This window comes from Euprymna scolopes, chromosome 10 (assembly GCF_053919585.1).
Source record: "Euprymna scolopes isolate OS-2025 chromosome 10, ASM5391958v1, whole genome shotgun sequence".
Classification (NCBI taxonomy): domain Eukaryota; kingdom Metazoa; phylum Mollusca; class Cephalopoda; order Sepiida; family Sepiolidae; genus Euprymna; species Euprymna scolopes.
The window spans coordinates 26,305,169-26,320,891 of record NC_136491.1 but is presented as its reverse complement, the minus strand read 5'-3'; the positions used below and the strand labels follow the sequence as shown (position 1 = coordinate 26,320,891).

The 15,723-nt window shown below is 31.6% G+C and overlaps 2 protein-coding genes across 4 annotated transcripts in view; one reads left to right on the top strand and one right to left on the bottom strand.

The window, feature by feature from the left end:
• LOC145285877 (2-aminoadipate transaminase-like) overlaps positions 1-15,723 on the bottom strand; it is a 238,921-nt gene that overhangs the window by 160,729 nt on the left and 62,469 nt on the right. The gene's annotated exons all lie outside the window — the stretch shown is intronic.
• The window catches only part of LOC145285874 (kinetochore protein NDC80 homolog), a 63,598-nt gene that overhangs the window by 20,230 nt on the left and 27,645 nt on the right, over positions 1-15,723 (top strand). For all 3 annotated transcript variants that reach the window (XM_080134321.1, XM_080134322.1, XM_080134323.1), the window contains 5 exons: positions 1,342-1,527; positions 5,265-5,339; positions 7,613-7,706; positions 10,265-10,359; positions 12,813-12,945. In XM_080134321.1, coding sequence (XP_079990447.1) covers positions 1,342-1,527; positions 5,265-5,339; positions 7,613-7,706; positions 10,265-10,359; positions 12,813-12,945 — 583 coding nt within the window. The remainder of the gene's footprint in view (positions 1-1,341; positions 1,528-5,264; positions 5,340-7,612; positions 7,707-10,264; positions 10,360-12,812; positions 12,946-15,723) is intronic.

The window sequence follows — 15,723 nt, the reverse complement described above, 5'->3', positions numbered from 1 at the left end:
AAGTGGTAGTAGGCAAACAGGCTCGAACTCGTAACGCGAAGGAGAAAAAAAAAAAGTGACGTCTTAGCTGTTGTTTCCATGGTGCTGCAACTGGAAGTCCTGAGCATTGAAATTAATTGTAGTCAATCCAACCGAGACAATGACTTTGCAAAAATGTCAACGCAAGAACTCCCTTGTAAAAAAAAAAAAAAAAAAAAAAAAAAAAAAAAACTGCCCAGTTGAGTGAAGGAATTAATGTTTATGCCAATTTTTCGATTTTTGTTATCCAAAACATTGATCTTCAAAATGATACCAATGTGGTCAGGATTGTTGCGCTTGTCAAAAGTTTTTGGCAGACGTACAAACACACACACACATTTTGCCTTTTATATATTAGTTTAGAAGATAATTTTAGTCTACCATCTTGTGAAATGTCTTAGTTCATTTCTTCAGACGTGTACTAACATAGAAATAGTTTATAAGGTTGTTGGATAAGACCAGATATTTTTTTCTTTAGTTGACAAAAGCCAATACAACAAATAATTTAAAATATGAATAAAAAATCTTCAATGAATTTCAGGCTTCACCAATGAAGTAAATGGTAATTCTTTTTCTTTTTTATGCTTGTTACATCTCTTTCTGTTCTTATAAAATTTAACCTACATATGTACATAATTATTTGAAATCAAGATGATACATTTTGGACTAATATATAAAGTTATGAAATTATATTTATGACAAACTATACAGAGGTTTCCGTGTTTTATCCCCATAGGGAATCCTCGGGCTAAAGTGCATTCTGAGGATGAAATGTGGAAACCTCTGTAAAGCTTAATTGCCATATATTTTCATAAATTACTACCTAGTTCTGTTCACATTGAGCACTGTTGAAATAAATACTGAAAATTAATACATAACAAAAAAAATTTTATAACATGTGAATACATGAAATAATAATTTAAGAAATATCAAAATAATGAAAATAAAATTTATAAAATCACTAAGCATTTAATTAAGGCATATTAAAAAAAAAATTTTCTGATTTAGCTCAGATGGTAACTACTAATGCTGTAGCGCTAATTGTTTTGGTTTCGATTCTGGCTGATAGCATCCAAGTTATTATTTATTTTTATTTATTTATTTTTACTTTTGAAATCGCTACTATATATTGGGTACAATATGATAATCGATAGAGAATTGATTCCATAAATAAATCTGTATAAATTAAAATCTCATATTTAAGTGTATTTTATGACCAGGCAATGCCGGGCAACCTACTAATAATATATAATTTTGCACATGAAAATGATTTATTTAAACTTTAGTATTTATTTGTATTTTATCATTTTTGTTTATTCATAGTTTATTGTGAAGACCATTGAATACAAGTACAAAGTTTCAGACAGATATGAAGAGGAAATTCCTAAATATCTCCGTTTGATTGGCTACCCATTCACGATTAGCCGCAGTTCAATGTTCGCTGTTGGTAGCCCACATACATGGCCGACTGTACTGGCTGCACTCGTTTGGCTTGTGCATCTTGTTAATGTGAGTCTATTTTAAATCTTATTTTTTTATTTATTTTTGAAACAAAACAAAAACCATTTGTATTGATCTTTAAAAAAAAAAAATTTTTTTTTTTTATGAAGGTACTTTTTTATACAACATCTGAATGAAGATGAGAGTAAAATCAAATTGGCCGCCTCGTATGTTAGACATTCTAGCTTTAGTCTAAGAAAGAATTTGTGTTTATAGTTAAATATTCTTTTAAAGGTAGCATTTGCTTGCATAAGAGAACAATTATTTTCAAAAGGATGAATTGAGGAAGACCAGCAGTTGCATTTTTGAAAGTTAGGAGAGAACATTAGAGCTGAGATTTTTTTGTTGGTCAGTGCGGTGGTAATGTTCTTGGAGAGGAGTTATGTTAATATCCTTATGGAACCAAAAGTTGGATATTATTTACTAGCAGTTCAGCCAGGCTTTGCTCAGGCCCTATGTACTATTCATAACTTGCCCTACGTGTGGATATACTTTATGTAAGATTTCAAATATTTAGACCAAAAATTTTCTGAGTAATTTCGTAGAAATCGCAGAGGTAATTTTTTAAACTTTGATCCCTTAAGATTTATTATTTTGGTCTCAAATCAAAATGTTTTACCCATGTCCAAGTTACCTACTTCTAAAATTTCAAGTCTTTGGACCCAAAATTGGCAGAGGAATTTGGTAGGATCTGCAAAGGTCAACTTTTTTAACTTTGACCTTTTGGAAGCCAAATTTTCGCCCCTAAAACTGATTAAAATGCTTTCCGGATGTCTGAAGACCTGTTATGTATAAATTTTAAATGTTTAGACCCAAAATTGGCTGAGCAGTTTGCTAGACACTGTAAAGGTCAAATCTTTTGAACTTTGACCCCTTGACAGCTCAAATTTTCGACCCAAACCGATTAAAAAGCTTGCCTTGTCTCTGAATACCCTTTATGTAAAATTTCAAATGTTTAGACCAGAAACTGGCTGAGTAAATTGGTAGACTGAAGAGGTCAAATTTTTTAAAACTTTGACCCCTTAACATTTATTTTTTGGACTCAAATCAAATTAAAAAGTTTGATCCATGTCCAAATAACCTACATTTAAAATTTCAAGTGTTTAGACCCAATATTGGCCAAGGAGTTTGGTAGAGTTTTCAAAGGTCAAATTGTTGAACTTTGACCCTTTAACCGATTAAAAAGATTTTCCCAAATCTCAATACCCCTTATGCCAAATCTCGTCTTTAAACTGAAAATTATTTGGTAGGGAAATGTACATGCACACACACACACGCACACAGATATTTTCACTTTTAAAGATATATGAATTTATCTTTTAACGAAGTGAGTAGCTATACAGTAAGTATACATGTTAGAATATTCTATTTTCGACTAAGACTGTAGATAATACTATACTAACTTGGCTAATAACAGCTTTAAAGTGTGAAGTGTTTTGCACGTTGGGCACTCTATTTTCAGTAAAAAAATTTAAAAAAAACTTGTGCTTATAGTTTAGTTTTTTATAGGTATCATTCATTTGCATATGAGAACAACTAATTTAAGATGAATTGAGGAAGACAGGCTGTTACATTATTTACAGCTGGGAGAGTACACGTGAGCTGGAAATTGTCGGTGTTCATTGTGGTATAGGTGAAGAGGAGTTTTGTTGATTCTCTTACAGGATTGCACAAGTTAGATTGCAAAAACTGTGATTTATATACAGGGGAAATATACACATAAAAAATGTGCCATAAGATCTACATATTAAAGTATATCATAGGAAGATACTGAGCAGGAAATATATGAACAATTAAAATTGGATTACAAAAATTGTATTGAACTCCTTTGTTGCACTTTATTTCCAGCAGTAATAACAGTAGTTGTCGCAGCAGCAAAATAATTGTCATAAATACTTAATTCTGATTAGTTAATTTTTACAAAATACTCAATTTCAATTGGTTACTGAAATCAAAACTTAACCAATCAGAAAAGGTTTCTTAACGAAACTGAGTACCGTATATTTTGGTGTATGACTGTCAGATAAGACGAGGTGCAAAATTGGAGCAAATTTTCATAAATTTATTGTATATGGGTATAAATAAGACGATTGCTAAATCATAAAACCATGTTTATTTAGCCTATGCTAGAGATTTCAACATCCGGTATCTTATGAAATATTGGTTTTTAAAGATTTTTTTTAACTGTTAGTCGTCTTACATGCTGAAATATACAGTATTTTGTATTGTTATTGAGCTGAAAACCTCAAAGCAGCCAGACTAAACTGATCACACAAATACTTGTCAGTCATAACGCAATGTCATCAACTTTTAAATTCCTTGCAGGCAAAATCAAATCTAGTTTTGGTTGGTAGGCCATAGATTCTTAGCAGACAACACAAAAAATCTGTACATATTTACTCAGGAATACATTGTCTAAAAAACAGGAAGCAAATATCTGCACTCTGCATATCCAGTATGTAACTCTTCAGCACAAATCTTTCCCATATGTTTCAAAGACAACACTATTAAATCGACAGTCACTACTAAAATCTTGTCTAGAATTTTCTCTATATTAAAATACAAAAAAAAAAAAAAAAATAGAAAATTCTGTATGATATACGTACTGAAATAAAAATATATTCCAAAAATCATATAAATTGGCCAACTAATAATTATTATATAAATACAACTGAAAAGAAATGACTTTGAAATGAGGATGTATTTAATTGGCAGTTGATGAGCAAACATCTGTTGAAATGTTTTCTCCATTGTTGGCTGCCCAAATCCAGGGCCAGAAAACTGCTTTCCAAAATTCTGTTTTAATCAAGGGAGATAACAAGGAGCAAAGAGTTGATTTCCTTTTAAAATATAATATATAAGCAACTATATGTTGGTCTGTCTCCATATTATCAAACTCTATCTCCTCCAAAACTGAAAGTCGCAGAATGGCGCTAGGAGCATCAAATTATTGGATTTTTTACATTCTTTTATGTGTCTATTTAGCCGGTTGAAAAAAAAATTTTTAAGGGGTCAAAAATGGGTCAAAATTGAAGGAAAAAAAATTGTTTTACATTTTGTACATTCATCTTAGTTTATTTTTAATTATTAATCGGTTTATGTCACATTGGTACAGTGGTAACGTCACCAGCTTTGAATGCTACAGTTTCAGTTTGGATTCTAGCTGATGGCACCTAAACCTACCCCCCCCTCTTTTTTTTTTTTTTTTTTTTTTTAAACTTTTGAAATCATGACTGAATATATACAAAATCTGGACAAATTAAAATATATTTAAGCATATTTTAAGTATTAAATAAATAGAAAGTATTATTTTCATGATGGAAATCTGTTCCATTAAAATTTGCTTCAAATATGTGTATATATAAACACAAATATGAATTTACATATATTGTGTGCTTGATAATAGAAACAACAATTCTTTGTTTTTCAGTTAGATTCTTGAGAATCCATTTTCAATTGTTTTTTGAAATTAATTGGAAATTTTTCTTAGTGGAGTTACCTAAATAGATTTTATGGTTCTTGTTCAGAATTCATCCCTATACTAAAAACAAAACTAATCTGTATGCCGTACCTACTAGTGACAAAACGAAAATGTCATATTCCAAAAATCATGTAAATTGATCAACTACTTTAAGCAAAAGGGGATGGTTTCGTGTCATTTTGAAGAAACGCGGGCAAATTCCCTAAAAAATACAAGATCTTTTTTATTTATTTCATTTTTTATTTTTTTAAATGTTTCATTGCAGACTGGTTTGACTATGAATGAAGAGTTAGACAGCCTTATTTTCCCGGTGGATTTTAATGGTACATCTCACACTAAGGTAAATGGAAAACCTGATTATTTGCCACTATTTTCTTTTTAAAATATTTTATAAAATTATTTGAAAGCTTATATTTGCTTTTTATTTTGGCAATAATATAAGTGGTTATATCCTACCTGGTTTTGCCTTGGTTTGGGCTCACATCAACAAGTACAAAAGAAAAAATATTTTGAATAAATTTTAGCAAAAATATAATTTGTATTATTCTGACTGTTCTCATCTTAAATTTTTTATAGCTACTTCGGCCAGTATACTGGCCTTCTTAAGATGTCTCTTGTCAAACTCTGAAATCTGCATGAAATTTCGAACTAAATTCTTTATTTAGGATTTAGACTGCCCCTCTGAATCATAATACTTTTTATTTTTAAATGTAAATTGTAATCAAATTTTTTTTTATATTTCTGTCTTCCTAAAAACTTATTTTATAATTGACTGCAATATATGTGTATGTTTCTGATGGTGTATCTTGTCAAACTCTGGAATCTTTATCAAACTCTGGAATTTCAAATAAAGCCCTTTATTTAATTTACAGGGGTAGTAGCATGCTTTCGTTCTGTCAACCATGACCAGATGGAAGTTTTAAGTAATTCGCAATTGTATTCTGATTATTGCACACACTGAGGATTGAACCTTCAAACCCCAGAAGAGTTTCACTAACAACTAAATTTTACCTAGTAACTTGTGTTACACTACGGGTCCTTGTGGACAATTTTGGTGTGAATTTTCCGAGCCTTAAACCTCTTGTTTTTAATGTACAATTTTACTACTTATCACTATAGATAACTATTTATTACTACAGATTACTGATATATATTTCCCCAATACCTCTGGCCTTCGTGGAGGGGAGACTAAAACTTGCTACTATTGGTTTCAAATGATCTAAAATAACAGCAAGGGGAGACTTGATTCAGAATATTTCTGATGTTATTTAAGTTATCGTATAGCCTAATTTATTAGGGAAGAAGAGGTGTAGTGAGATTAAGAATGTATGCTGTCCATGGAGGAGACGAAAAGGTATCTTCAATGACTTGAATACAAGCCGGCATCAACTCGCACACCTATACACACTAACTAGAATTAGGTAAACCAACACACATACACAGTACCATGCTGCCAAATGTTAACATACATATATTATTACTTATATATGCACATATGAATATATTTGTAAGCCTTATGATTACTTATTCTTTCTTTACAAAACACGAGTTGGCATAAAACACACAGACTGAAAATAACTTTTATATTATAAAATTTTAGATATAAAATTTTTTTCTCCGTTTTTCATTTACAAAATAAAATTCTGTTTTTGTTTTGGTGCTTACTAGTTGGTGATCCTTCTATTCTCGGGTTTCATTTTAAAATGCGCATCTGTATGTATATATATATATATATATATATATTCTTGGTTAAAACATAACTTTTATAAACAATTTATATTGGTATGGTTCTTTGCAATGCCCAAAGACGCCATCATTCTCCAAAAATGACCCTACCTAAGCCAGGGACCACGCCACAGAGGTTCTCATGCATATTAATCCGTCATGTCCCTGTAACTGCAAACATTATCCTTCACAAACAAAATCTATTTTCGTATTTTGTGATTCATTGAACTACTGTTCTCATCTTGAGTATGGTTTTCATAACTTTTTGGTTGATGTAACCTCCAACCTTCTTCAGGTGTATCTTTGTTGACCTCAGGAATGTTTCTGTCGAACTTGGGAATTTGGATGGAATTTCCAGCGGAATCCTTTATTTACTTCACAGGGGTAGCATGTTCTTAGTCCGTCAGCCAAAATTGGATAGAGGTCCTAAGTAATTCGCAATTGTATCTTTCGGTTGCACACATTGAGTATTGAACCTTCAACCTTCAGGAGAATATCACTTTTTATGTGGCGCAGTGGTTAGAGTTCTTGGAAAAATCACTTGTAAAAAGTGACCTTCTCCTGAGGGCAGAAGGTTCAATCTTCAGTGTGGGTGACCAAAAAATACAATTGTGAATTACTTAGGACCTATGTCCAGTCATGGCTGAGGGAACAAGAGCATGCTACCCCTGTGAAGTAAATAAAGGGTTCCGCTTGAAATTCCGTTAAAATTCCCAAGTTTGACAAGATACACTTGAAAGTTACATTGATCGAAACGTTGTGAAAATCACACTCAAGACGAGAACAGTAGTTCGATGAATCCAAATAATACGAATAACCAATCCTCATCTCAAAAATTCAGAAACGTCAAAATCTATTTCGTCAATTTGTTTAATGTTTTCTTTTCAGCTGACTTATAAGTATATGGTAGAAGCGTACAAGAGTTATATGGCTGGTTCTGACTCTTTTGAAGATATCGACAAAGAATTTTATGAATCGCTCAGTAAGTATATTTTATAAATATATAACTATATCTCTATATTAGAGATATGCATGTGTGACTGTCTAATACTTTAAGATATTAGATATAAGAACATGAAATTTGGTAGGAATGGTTTCATACAATTCAAAACTTAAAAGTGGATTAGTAATTTGTATTCAGATAACTGTTTTGATGTAACATCCGACCTTCTTCAGAACTTTTGGCACAACGGATAAAGTGCTAAGTTAAGTTCTGACTGTCTTTAGTTTGAAGCTTAAATCTTAAAGCAGACAATACTAAGAATATATTAAAGCCTTACTTAAGCTGACAAAATAACTAACACCATGGATTAAATAAATAGTTCATTATGAAGTTCTATACAGATTTTGGAGTTTAACAAGACTCATCTGAACAAGGCTGTAAGAATAATATGCAAGATTCATTCATTTTGTATGAATGATTATTTTGTTGGCATTGGTTTCTTCAGTATCGTTCTTGCTAGAACTTTTTCTAGAAGTACATCAGGTACTTACAGGAAGAGCCACATGAAGGTTGCCAACATCTTAATTGAAAATGTTTCTGTGAAACGAATTGGATTTGAACTTGTCATACCTACATTGTTGATCTATATTGTTAACCACTTAGCCATCGTCATGATCCCCTTCCATTGATACAAATGATTTCTTTCTTGTATAGATTATAGTTTGTTTTTTTTATGAAAGAAACCCAGATCATGAAACTCTATGCACTGAAAAATCTTTTATCTGCAATTTTTCACGAGATTTAAATCATCGATCTAGATAATTTTTCTTCCATATGTACATGTGCTTTCAAGACAACATCTTTTATCTGTCACCATGTGCTTTCGTTTGGTAGAGAAGATGTTGATCCAATGACACCATGAATGTTCCAAGTATTTATTTCCCTGGACCGAGGACATTTTTGACTTTAACCAAAGTTTAAAATCTTCTTTTTTTTTTTTTTTTTTTGTACCTAACTTTCCCCTGAGCCAGTCCTTCATATATGTTTTTATTTGATAGTTTGCTGGAAAAGATGTTTGTCAACCAATTCATATTGTAATATAACTCATGGGATCTTGGCTTCACCCTTTCTTATATTATACAGCATTTTCAGTTAGACACTGAATCTATTATAATTAGATCTTTTGAATTTCGATTGGTTGAAATGGTATTAGCAAAACCCTCAAGAATGGGCTGTATCATTAGGTTGAGTATGGTAACAACATAGAGAAGGATTTTTGGTGCTTGTCCAGAATAGTGGATTTAAAAAAAACGCATTTTAGGTGAAAACAATGTACTTACGTGTTACGTCGAAATTAGTATAAATTACAAAAATTGCAAAAAAATATATCCAGTAAAAATAGAAATTATCAAGTTTTGTGTTTTAATATGGAAAAGTTGTGCAACCAATTTAGTATGACAAACTGACTTATCTCCCTTGCTTTTCATGAAATCCTCCATTGAAAAAATAGAGAATATCTGACCATTTAGTCTCTACGTTTTTTTTTTTTCCAAAAAAATGGTTCTAGCACATTTACTGGATCATTTTTCATAATTTTGGGAATTTATACGAATTTCGACATCACATGTAAGTATTTAATGTTTTCACTTGAAATGTTTGTTTCAAAATCCACTGTTCTGTAGAAACACTAGATTTTTATCTGAAAAATTTATATATATATATATATATACACAAAAGACCCTTACAAAATTTTCAGCTTACAAAACGTGATATGAAAATTTGTTTTGGCTCTGCATACAAAAATTTTCGGGATGCGATTTATCGAAAAACTATTGTTCAGGCACTTAATTCTTTGAAAATCTTTTGTAAATCCAGGGTTTCATTCGATTTCAAAATGTTTTTAGTAATTTTCTGGAAAACAATGAATTAATTCCGAATTGGCTTTTGCATTTAGAAATTTTGGTATTCTGAAAATCATTTTACATGCAAATCGTCTAATCCATTCCATAGGGCTTGGAATGGATTAGATGATTTCTGTGTAAAATGATTAGGCCCATATCTTCTTGATAGTATCTCTTTAGTAGGTCTTCATTGTAAATCTTCTCAGGCCAGAATATCCTCAGTGTTCGTCGAAAGCAGATTATGTGGAAGGATCGAAATTTGATGAAATCTGCTTCCATCATTCTCCAGCATTCCAATCCATATAGGAGTGTTGATACTACGCAGCTTTGATAGAGTTTGAGCTTGGTGTTTGGTGTTCCTAGTCTGATCTTAGTTTTAGTGGTGTTAAGGTCCTTCCTCATCCTGCTATTAACGTCCTCTCAGCTTTAACCACCAGCATTCATACGAGTTTCACTTAACTCAGAAGACACATAGTCTCTACTTACTGCTGTAGGGTCCCAATATTTAATACTGCTTTTAAGAAGTGATTACTTGTGAGTGAAGAAGCCAAATTTTGTGTAGTCAAACTCCAACGCTTATATTTTTCCGTAACGGATCTGCTGTCTATAACACGTATGCATTGTTTCATTGCTGAATATAACCTGCATCACAAAACATGTTCATACAAAAATGTTTTAAAACTTATCTTTTTTCAGAGCAAAACATCTTTGGTGAAGATCATTCCATGGACAACCTAGAGCAAGAGAATGCGAACTTGAGTGAGTCACTACGAGAATACGAAGCACACGCAGTAAGTTTACATGACGACCATTTTGTGTAGCACGTTCTGTTAGACTTTCGGAATAGAGGTCACATTGATTTTAAGCTTTGTTTTAAATAGTTAAAAAAAAAAAATTAAAATTCACATTATTGGTCAGACATTTTTGAACACAAATACCAAAAATGCTAAATAATACCAATGTTAGTTTATTTTCTGGTTTAACTAGCAAGGATTTGGCGTTGCCCAGATTTGAATGAGGATCAACGAATATTCCAATTGTCATTAAAATCGGTGAAATCACCCATTTTTCAATTGGATCAATTGATTGCCTTCTGCTCTAGTTGGAGACCCACCGTGGTGCACTAAGAGGAAGCTTCACATGCCTCCCCGCAATGACTTAGTCCACAATACATTGTTGTCTACATTGTACTGTAGAGAACCTACTGTTGATTTTCTAGAATTAGTTTTATATAATTACTTAAAAATTAAAGTTTAAAATGTGATGGTCAGGTATCATGGTTCAGTTGTGCTCTAAACATTTTGAATGTGCCCGTTTTATCTACTGTTGATTTTATATATCCAGACCTACTGCTTGTGCGATGATGCTAAAACTTCTCGCATGCACTTTGTGATATTAGGCTGTATAAGGGTATTAACTTTAGTTAAAATCGGATTTTTTTGATTATCCATTTTCAATACTTATCATAGGCATTCCGATACAAAACCTTTCTACGAACATTTCCAGACACATGAAGTACATTTGCGTGATTTTTTTTTTTTTAATCAACCCAGTTGTTTCGGAGTCCACAGGGAACGATATTACATAATATGCTTTTTTATATATAAGTAGAGATTATAATTTTGTAGGTATACAAACTCATTCTTATATATTTAAATCTAAGACCGAACAAATAATTTTTAAATATTTTAATTGTTTTATTAAATGTGTAGCATTGACTTGTTTTATTTTAATAAAGAAATGCCTGCCATAACAGTGAAATACTGTAGGTTATTAATCAGTTGTTAAAACTTGGAGAAATTAAAGATAGTGAATTACTTATAATGAACAAAAAAAGGATGTTGGGTTCGGATGTCGTTGCGACTCCCTGGACATACTAAGTGAGGTGTTTGTTAATGTATTCTGAAATCGAAGAAATGTAATCCGAATAGTGAAAGAACGTTGGACAAAATTTATTATGAAAATCTGAATATTGAATGTTGTTTGTTTCATGTTAAGAATCAGAAGGGAAAATTTTTCTAACAAGATAAGACCTGAATAGTATGTAACAATCAGTGTATTTGACATTCCATCCTATGTTCCTGTATTCTGTTAGGACGTCTGCTAGAGAGCATTTGTTATTTATATTTTAAATGTAGTACAGTATGTATGCAATACTAAAAATGTAAAAATGAAATAATTGAGGTGCCTAAACTGTATGTATTGCTATTAAGAAAGTTTGTTGGTGCATGTGAATGATATGGGAATAGATAATTGTTAGAGAGTAAAAATGTTTGCCACTTTTTTTGTAGAAGACTTATTTGGGAGAACCAGTTATAATGCAATGAATGTAATATTTGTAAGGAGACAAAATGTAAACTTTCTGAAAATGTGCATTAGGATGTACTATTTGTTAATTGAAAAGAGTAACATTTGAACCTTTTGGTTTGCTGTCTATAATAGCCAAAGTGGCAGGTGAGAAAAAAATCAACTTCTCTTTATTATAGAGATCTAGTGATTGGCAAATACATAGACACGGTTATGCTTGTACTTCATTTGCATTTTTATTTTATAAAGTTCTAATAAATTAATATTCTGTATACAAGTTATTTGTAATTTTATTCTTCTGTTTTTCTTATATTTACCCAAATAGTTTCATTGATATTAATATCACTATTATTAGCAATATTAATTAAAACAATTCAATAAAAATGAAGAATAATATTCAGAATGGAAAAAACAGCTACTTATTAGTTTATTTTGAGATTTAGATGACAATTTCCAGTTAATTTTACACACAAATGGAATACCTAGATAGATGAATCAGATTGATCATGGTTGTGGCATTCACCCTGGGTCGGTTGGGCCAACACTTTCCAATAAGTTTATCATGCACCAAATATGGCAATCCAATGCTGCTTCCGTTATGATCACAGGCCATTTGTGGTTCCAGCAATGGATAAACTGAAATAGTTCTCATTATATATCTTTTTTTTTTTTTTTAATTATATATGTATATTTCACATTGAACATAGTGATTGACAGTTTTTTTGTTTTTTTGTTTTTTTTTTTTTTTGCGTTATTCCAAGTTAATATGTAAAATCAGTTTTTCTTTTTTTGTCAATAGGATTACAATTAGATTAATTGCTACCTAGATGGTGGATAGTTATAAGTCTATTTCAGTCATTGTTATTACATGTTTTTATTTCAAAACCTTATGAATTTTGTTGTTTTTTTTTTTTTGTTTTTTTTCCCCCCTCTTTAGGATAATCTGCAAGAACTACAGAAAACAAAACTTTTGCAAGAAAAGGATTTAATCAATATAACAAACTATTTAGCTGAATTAAAAATCTTTGAAAATAAACTGGAAATAGGAGACGATGACGTAAACCTCCTGGGTAAGTGATATTTTTTTTGTTTGTAAAGTTTAATCCGCGTTTTAAAGAAGCGTAATCAAATTGAGAGATGCTAACTAGTTTGTGCGTAAGAAATGTAAGTCAATCGAAACTGACAAGAACTCAAATATGGAGAAAAAAGTATATTTGGATGAAGAGGTTATTATCCTAACTTGGGATATACAGCATAATCATATTGACACATCAGTTCTCATTAGAGCAATGTTGAGCCAGATCAGCACAAAATGCGTGACCATTTGGAAATATTAGGCAACGTATGTGGAGGATGGCAATAATTCTGAAAAAAACTCCTTTCCCTTGACCTGAATATATATATGCATCTGGGAACTGTTTATAAATTTAATATTCTATAGAATCTCTCGCCTTTATGAAGGAATCTGTTTCCACCTATCCATAGTGAATGCTGTTCCTGTTTGTTAACCGGGTGATATCATTGGAGCACTGGGAGGTGCTAGTGCTGGTGTAATTGCAAGAATTAGTAGTGGATGGAGTAAGTTCAGGGAACCTCTGCCATTACTAACCAACAGAGTATTACCATTATCAACCAAGGGTAGAGTCTGTCAGGCATGTGTATGCAGTGTGATGTACAAAAGTGAAACTTGGCCAGTGAGGGTTGAGGAAATGAGTTGCATGTAATGAAATTATATGATGAGTCTTAAAGAAAGGCTTAGATCTGATGACCTCAGAAGAAAATTAAATTTGGAAAGTATAGGAGTTTTGTGCAGAACAGGAGACTTCATTAGTATGGTCACATTAAAATAATTGATAAGTTTTTGGATTAATAGATGTAGAACAGTTGTGGTAGCAGGTTTGGTTCACGAAGGAAAGCAAAGGTAAATATATAAGGAAGCTATAAGTATGGAGTTGAAAGATAAAGACCTGGCCAGATATAGGTTATTTGGAATGTAAATATCTAAAAACTGCAACGCATGGCAGCATGTAAAATTTACATTAACACAAATATGATGATGGTTTTGATTTAGAGAAAAGTGTCTGTACTGATACGGACATATATTGCACGCAAACATCATATAAACGGGATTCAAGATGGAGACCCCTGATAAAAGGACTGCTTAAACAAAGGTTAAATCCCTACACCTTGACCTGATATCATCCTGACCAAAGCTTTAATCAAGCAGTTCACAAGAGTTTATTTGATCTGTGTTAATTAGGCTTTCTTGTTCGTGGCATGGTGGTTCAGGTGCCAGAGTGCTCACTTCACATGCAAGTGATTCAGGTTTTGAATCCCAAGTTCAAATATGTTCTTTTAATGAGATTAAAGGAGGGTGAAACTCAAGTCTGTAACTTCTGGTCTGCAATTTTCATGATTTGTGTGAGCTGTGGCATTATTAGATGGTATTTAGTTCTCTCCAACTGCAAGAACTCTGACACCAGGGTCAGAAAGTGGGGTTGAAAAGTCAGCAACCTGAGGAGGGCACTTTGACCTGCAAAAAGTGCCTGGGCAGGCCCTGTCAGCATTCCCCGGGGAGGGCACCTCAGGCGATTAGCAATAAACTAACTCCTTTTCAAAAAGAGAAGGCAAAGCCTGGAAGGGTGGACCTTCTAGAACTGCACAGAACTTAACTCCTACCACAAAATCAGCAGGAACCAGATCATTACAGGAATGGTCTAATCTGTTGATTTTCGGATCCCAGAATAAAAATTCCTAGCAGAGAAGTGATTGTGGTTTTTGATTATGGAAATTAAAAATTATATTATTTTATACCTATAGCCACTAGTGTTATATGCTTATGCAATCATCAGTGTAGGATGACGATGTCTGCCCGATGGGAGATTTGAACCCAGCCACAAAGTCACCTTTTAACTCCATTTGTTAAGCCTTTATCTCCAGGCTACCAAACAATTGCCATAAGAATGAAGGGAATTAATAACAAGTAAATGCTCAATTTGGGTGCAGACACACACACACACACACACACACACACACACACACACACACACACACACATATATATGTATATATGGTGGGTTGTTTAAACTGGTGTTGGGACGATTCCTAAATTTTTTCCGATTCTGATACCCGTGGAATTGTTGTTTTGAAATATACAATTATATAATCAAAAGTTTTTGTGTAGCGAAAAAATTTGGTACAGCGAAAAAGTGGAAATACAATCAAGGGAATTTCGAAAGCGATTTGATTTTTTTTTTTTTTGTGAAATTTCTTTCATTGAAGATAAGTCAAAACAAATTTTAACCATGAATTAAACATGCACCATGCAATTAATAACAATCAATTTCAGGAGTTATTTTATATGTTAAAAAATATAAAGAAAAAGTCGTGATTAATTCAACAAAAATATAATAACCTCAAATTCCAAGGGGAATAACATGTTTTATTTATTTTTTGATATTCATTTTTTTTTTTTTTTTTTTTTTTCTCTTTATCTTCGATAACTCTTTAAAATTTAACTTTTTTTTTTTTTTTTTTTTTTTTTTTTTTTTTTTTTTTTTTTTTTGCAGCTTCAATTGCTAACTGACTTTTATTCCACTTTCTAGAATATTCTTATTTCTAGGTGAAATTTAAAAATAACTTTGATTAAATTTTTAGCCTTTTCTATTCAATCGTCTCAAATTATTCCTATTTATTTGACTTTTTAAAAATATTTTTAACAATGTTATTTTTTAAATCTAAATAAATGGCTTTATTTCTATATTTATTTTTATTATATAATTATATACTTATCGTCCTTTAATGTTTATTCTTATTTTATGTCTTAATTTACCTCTTTATTTTTATAT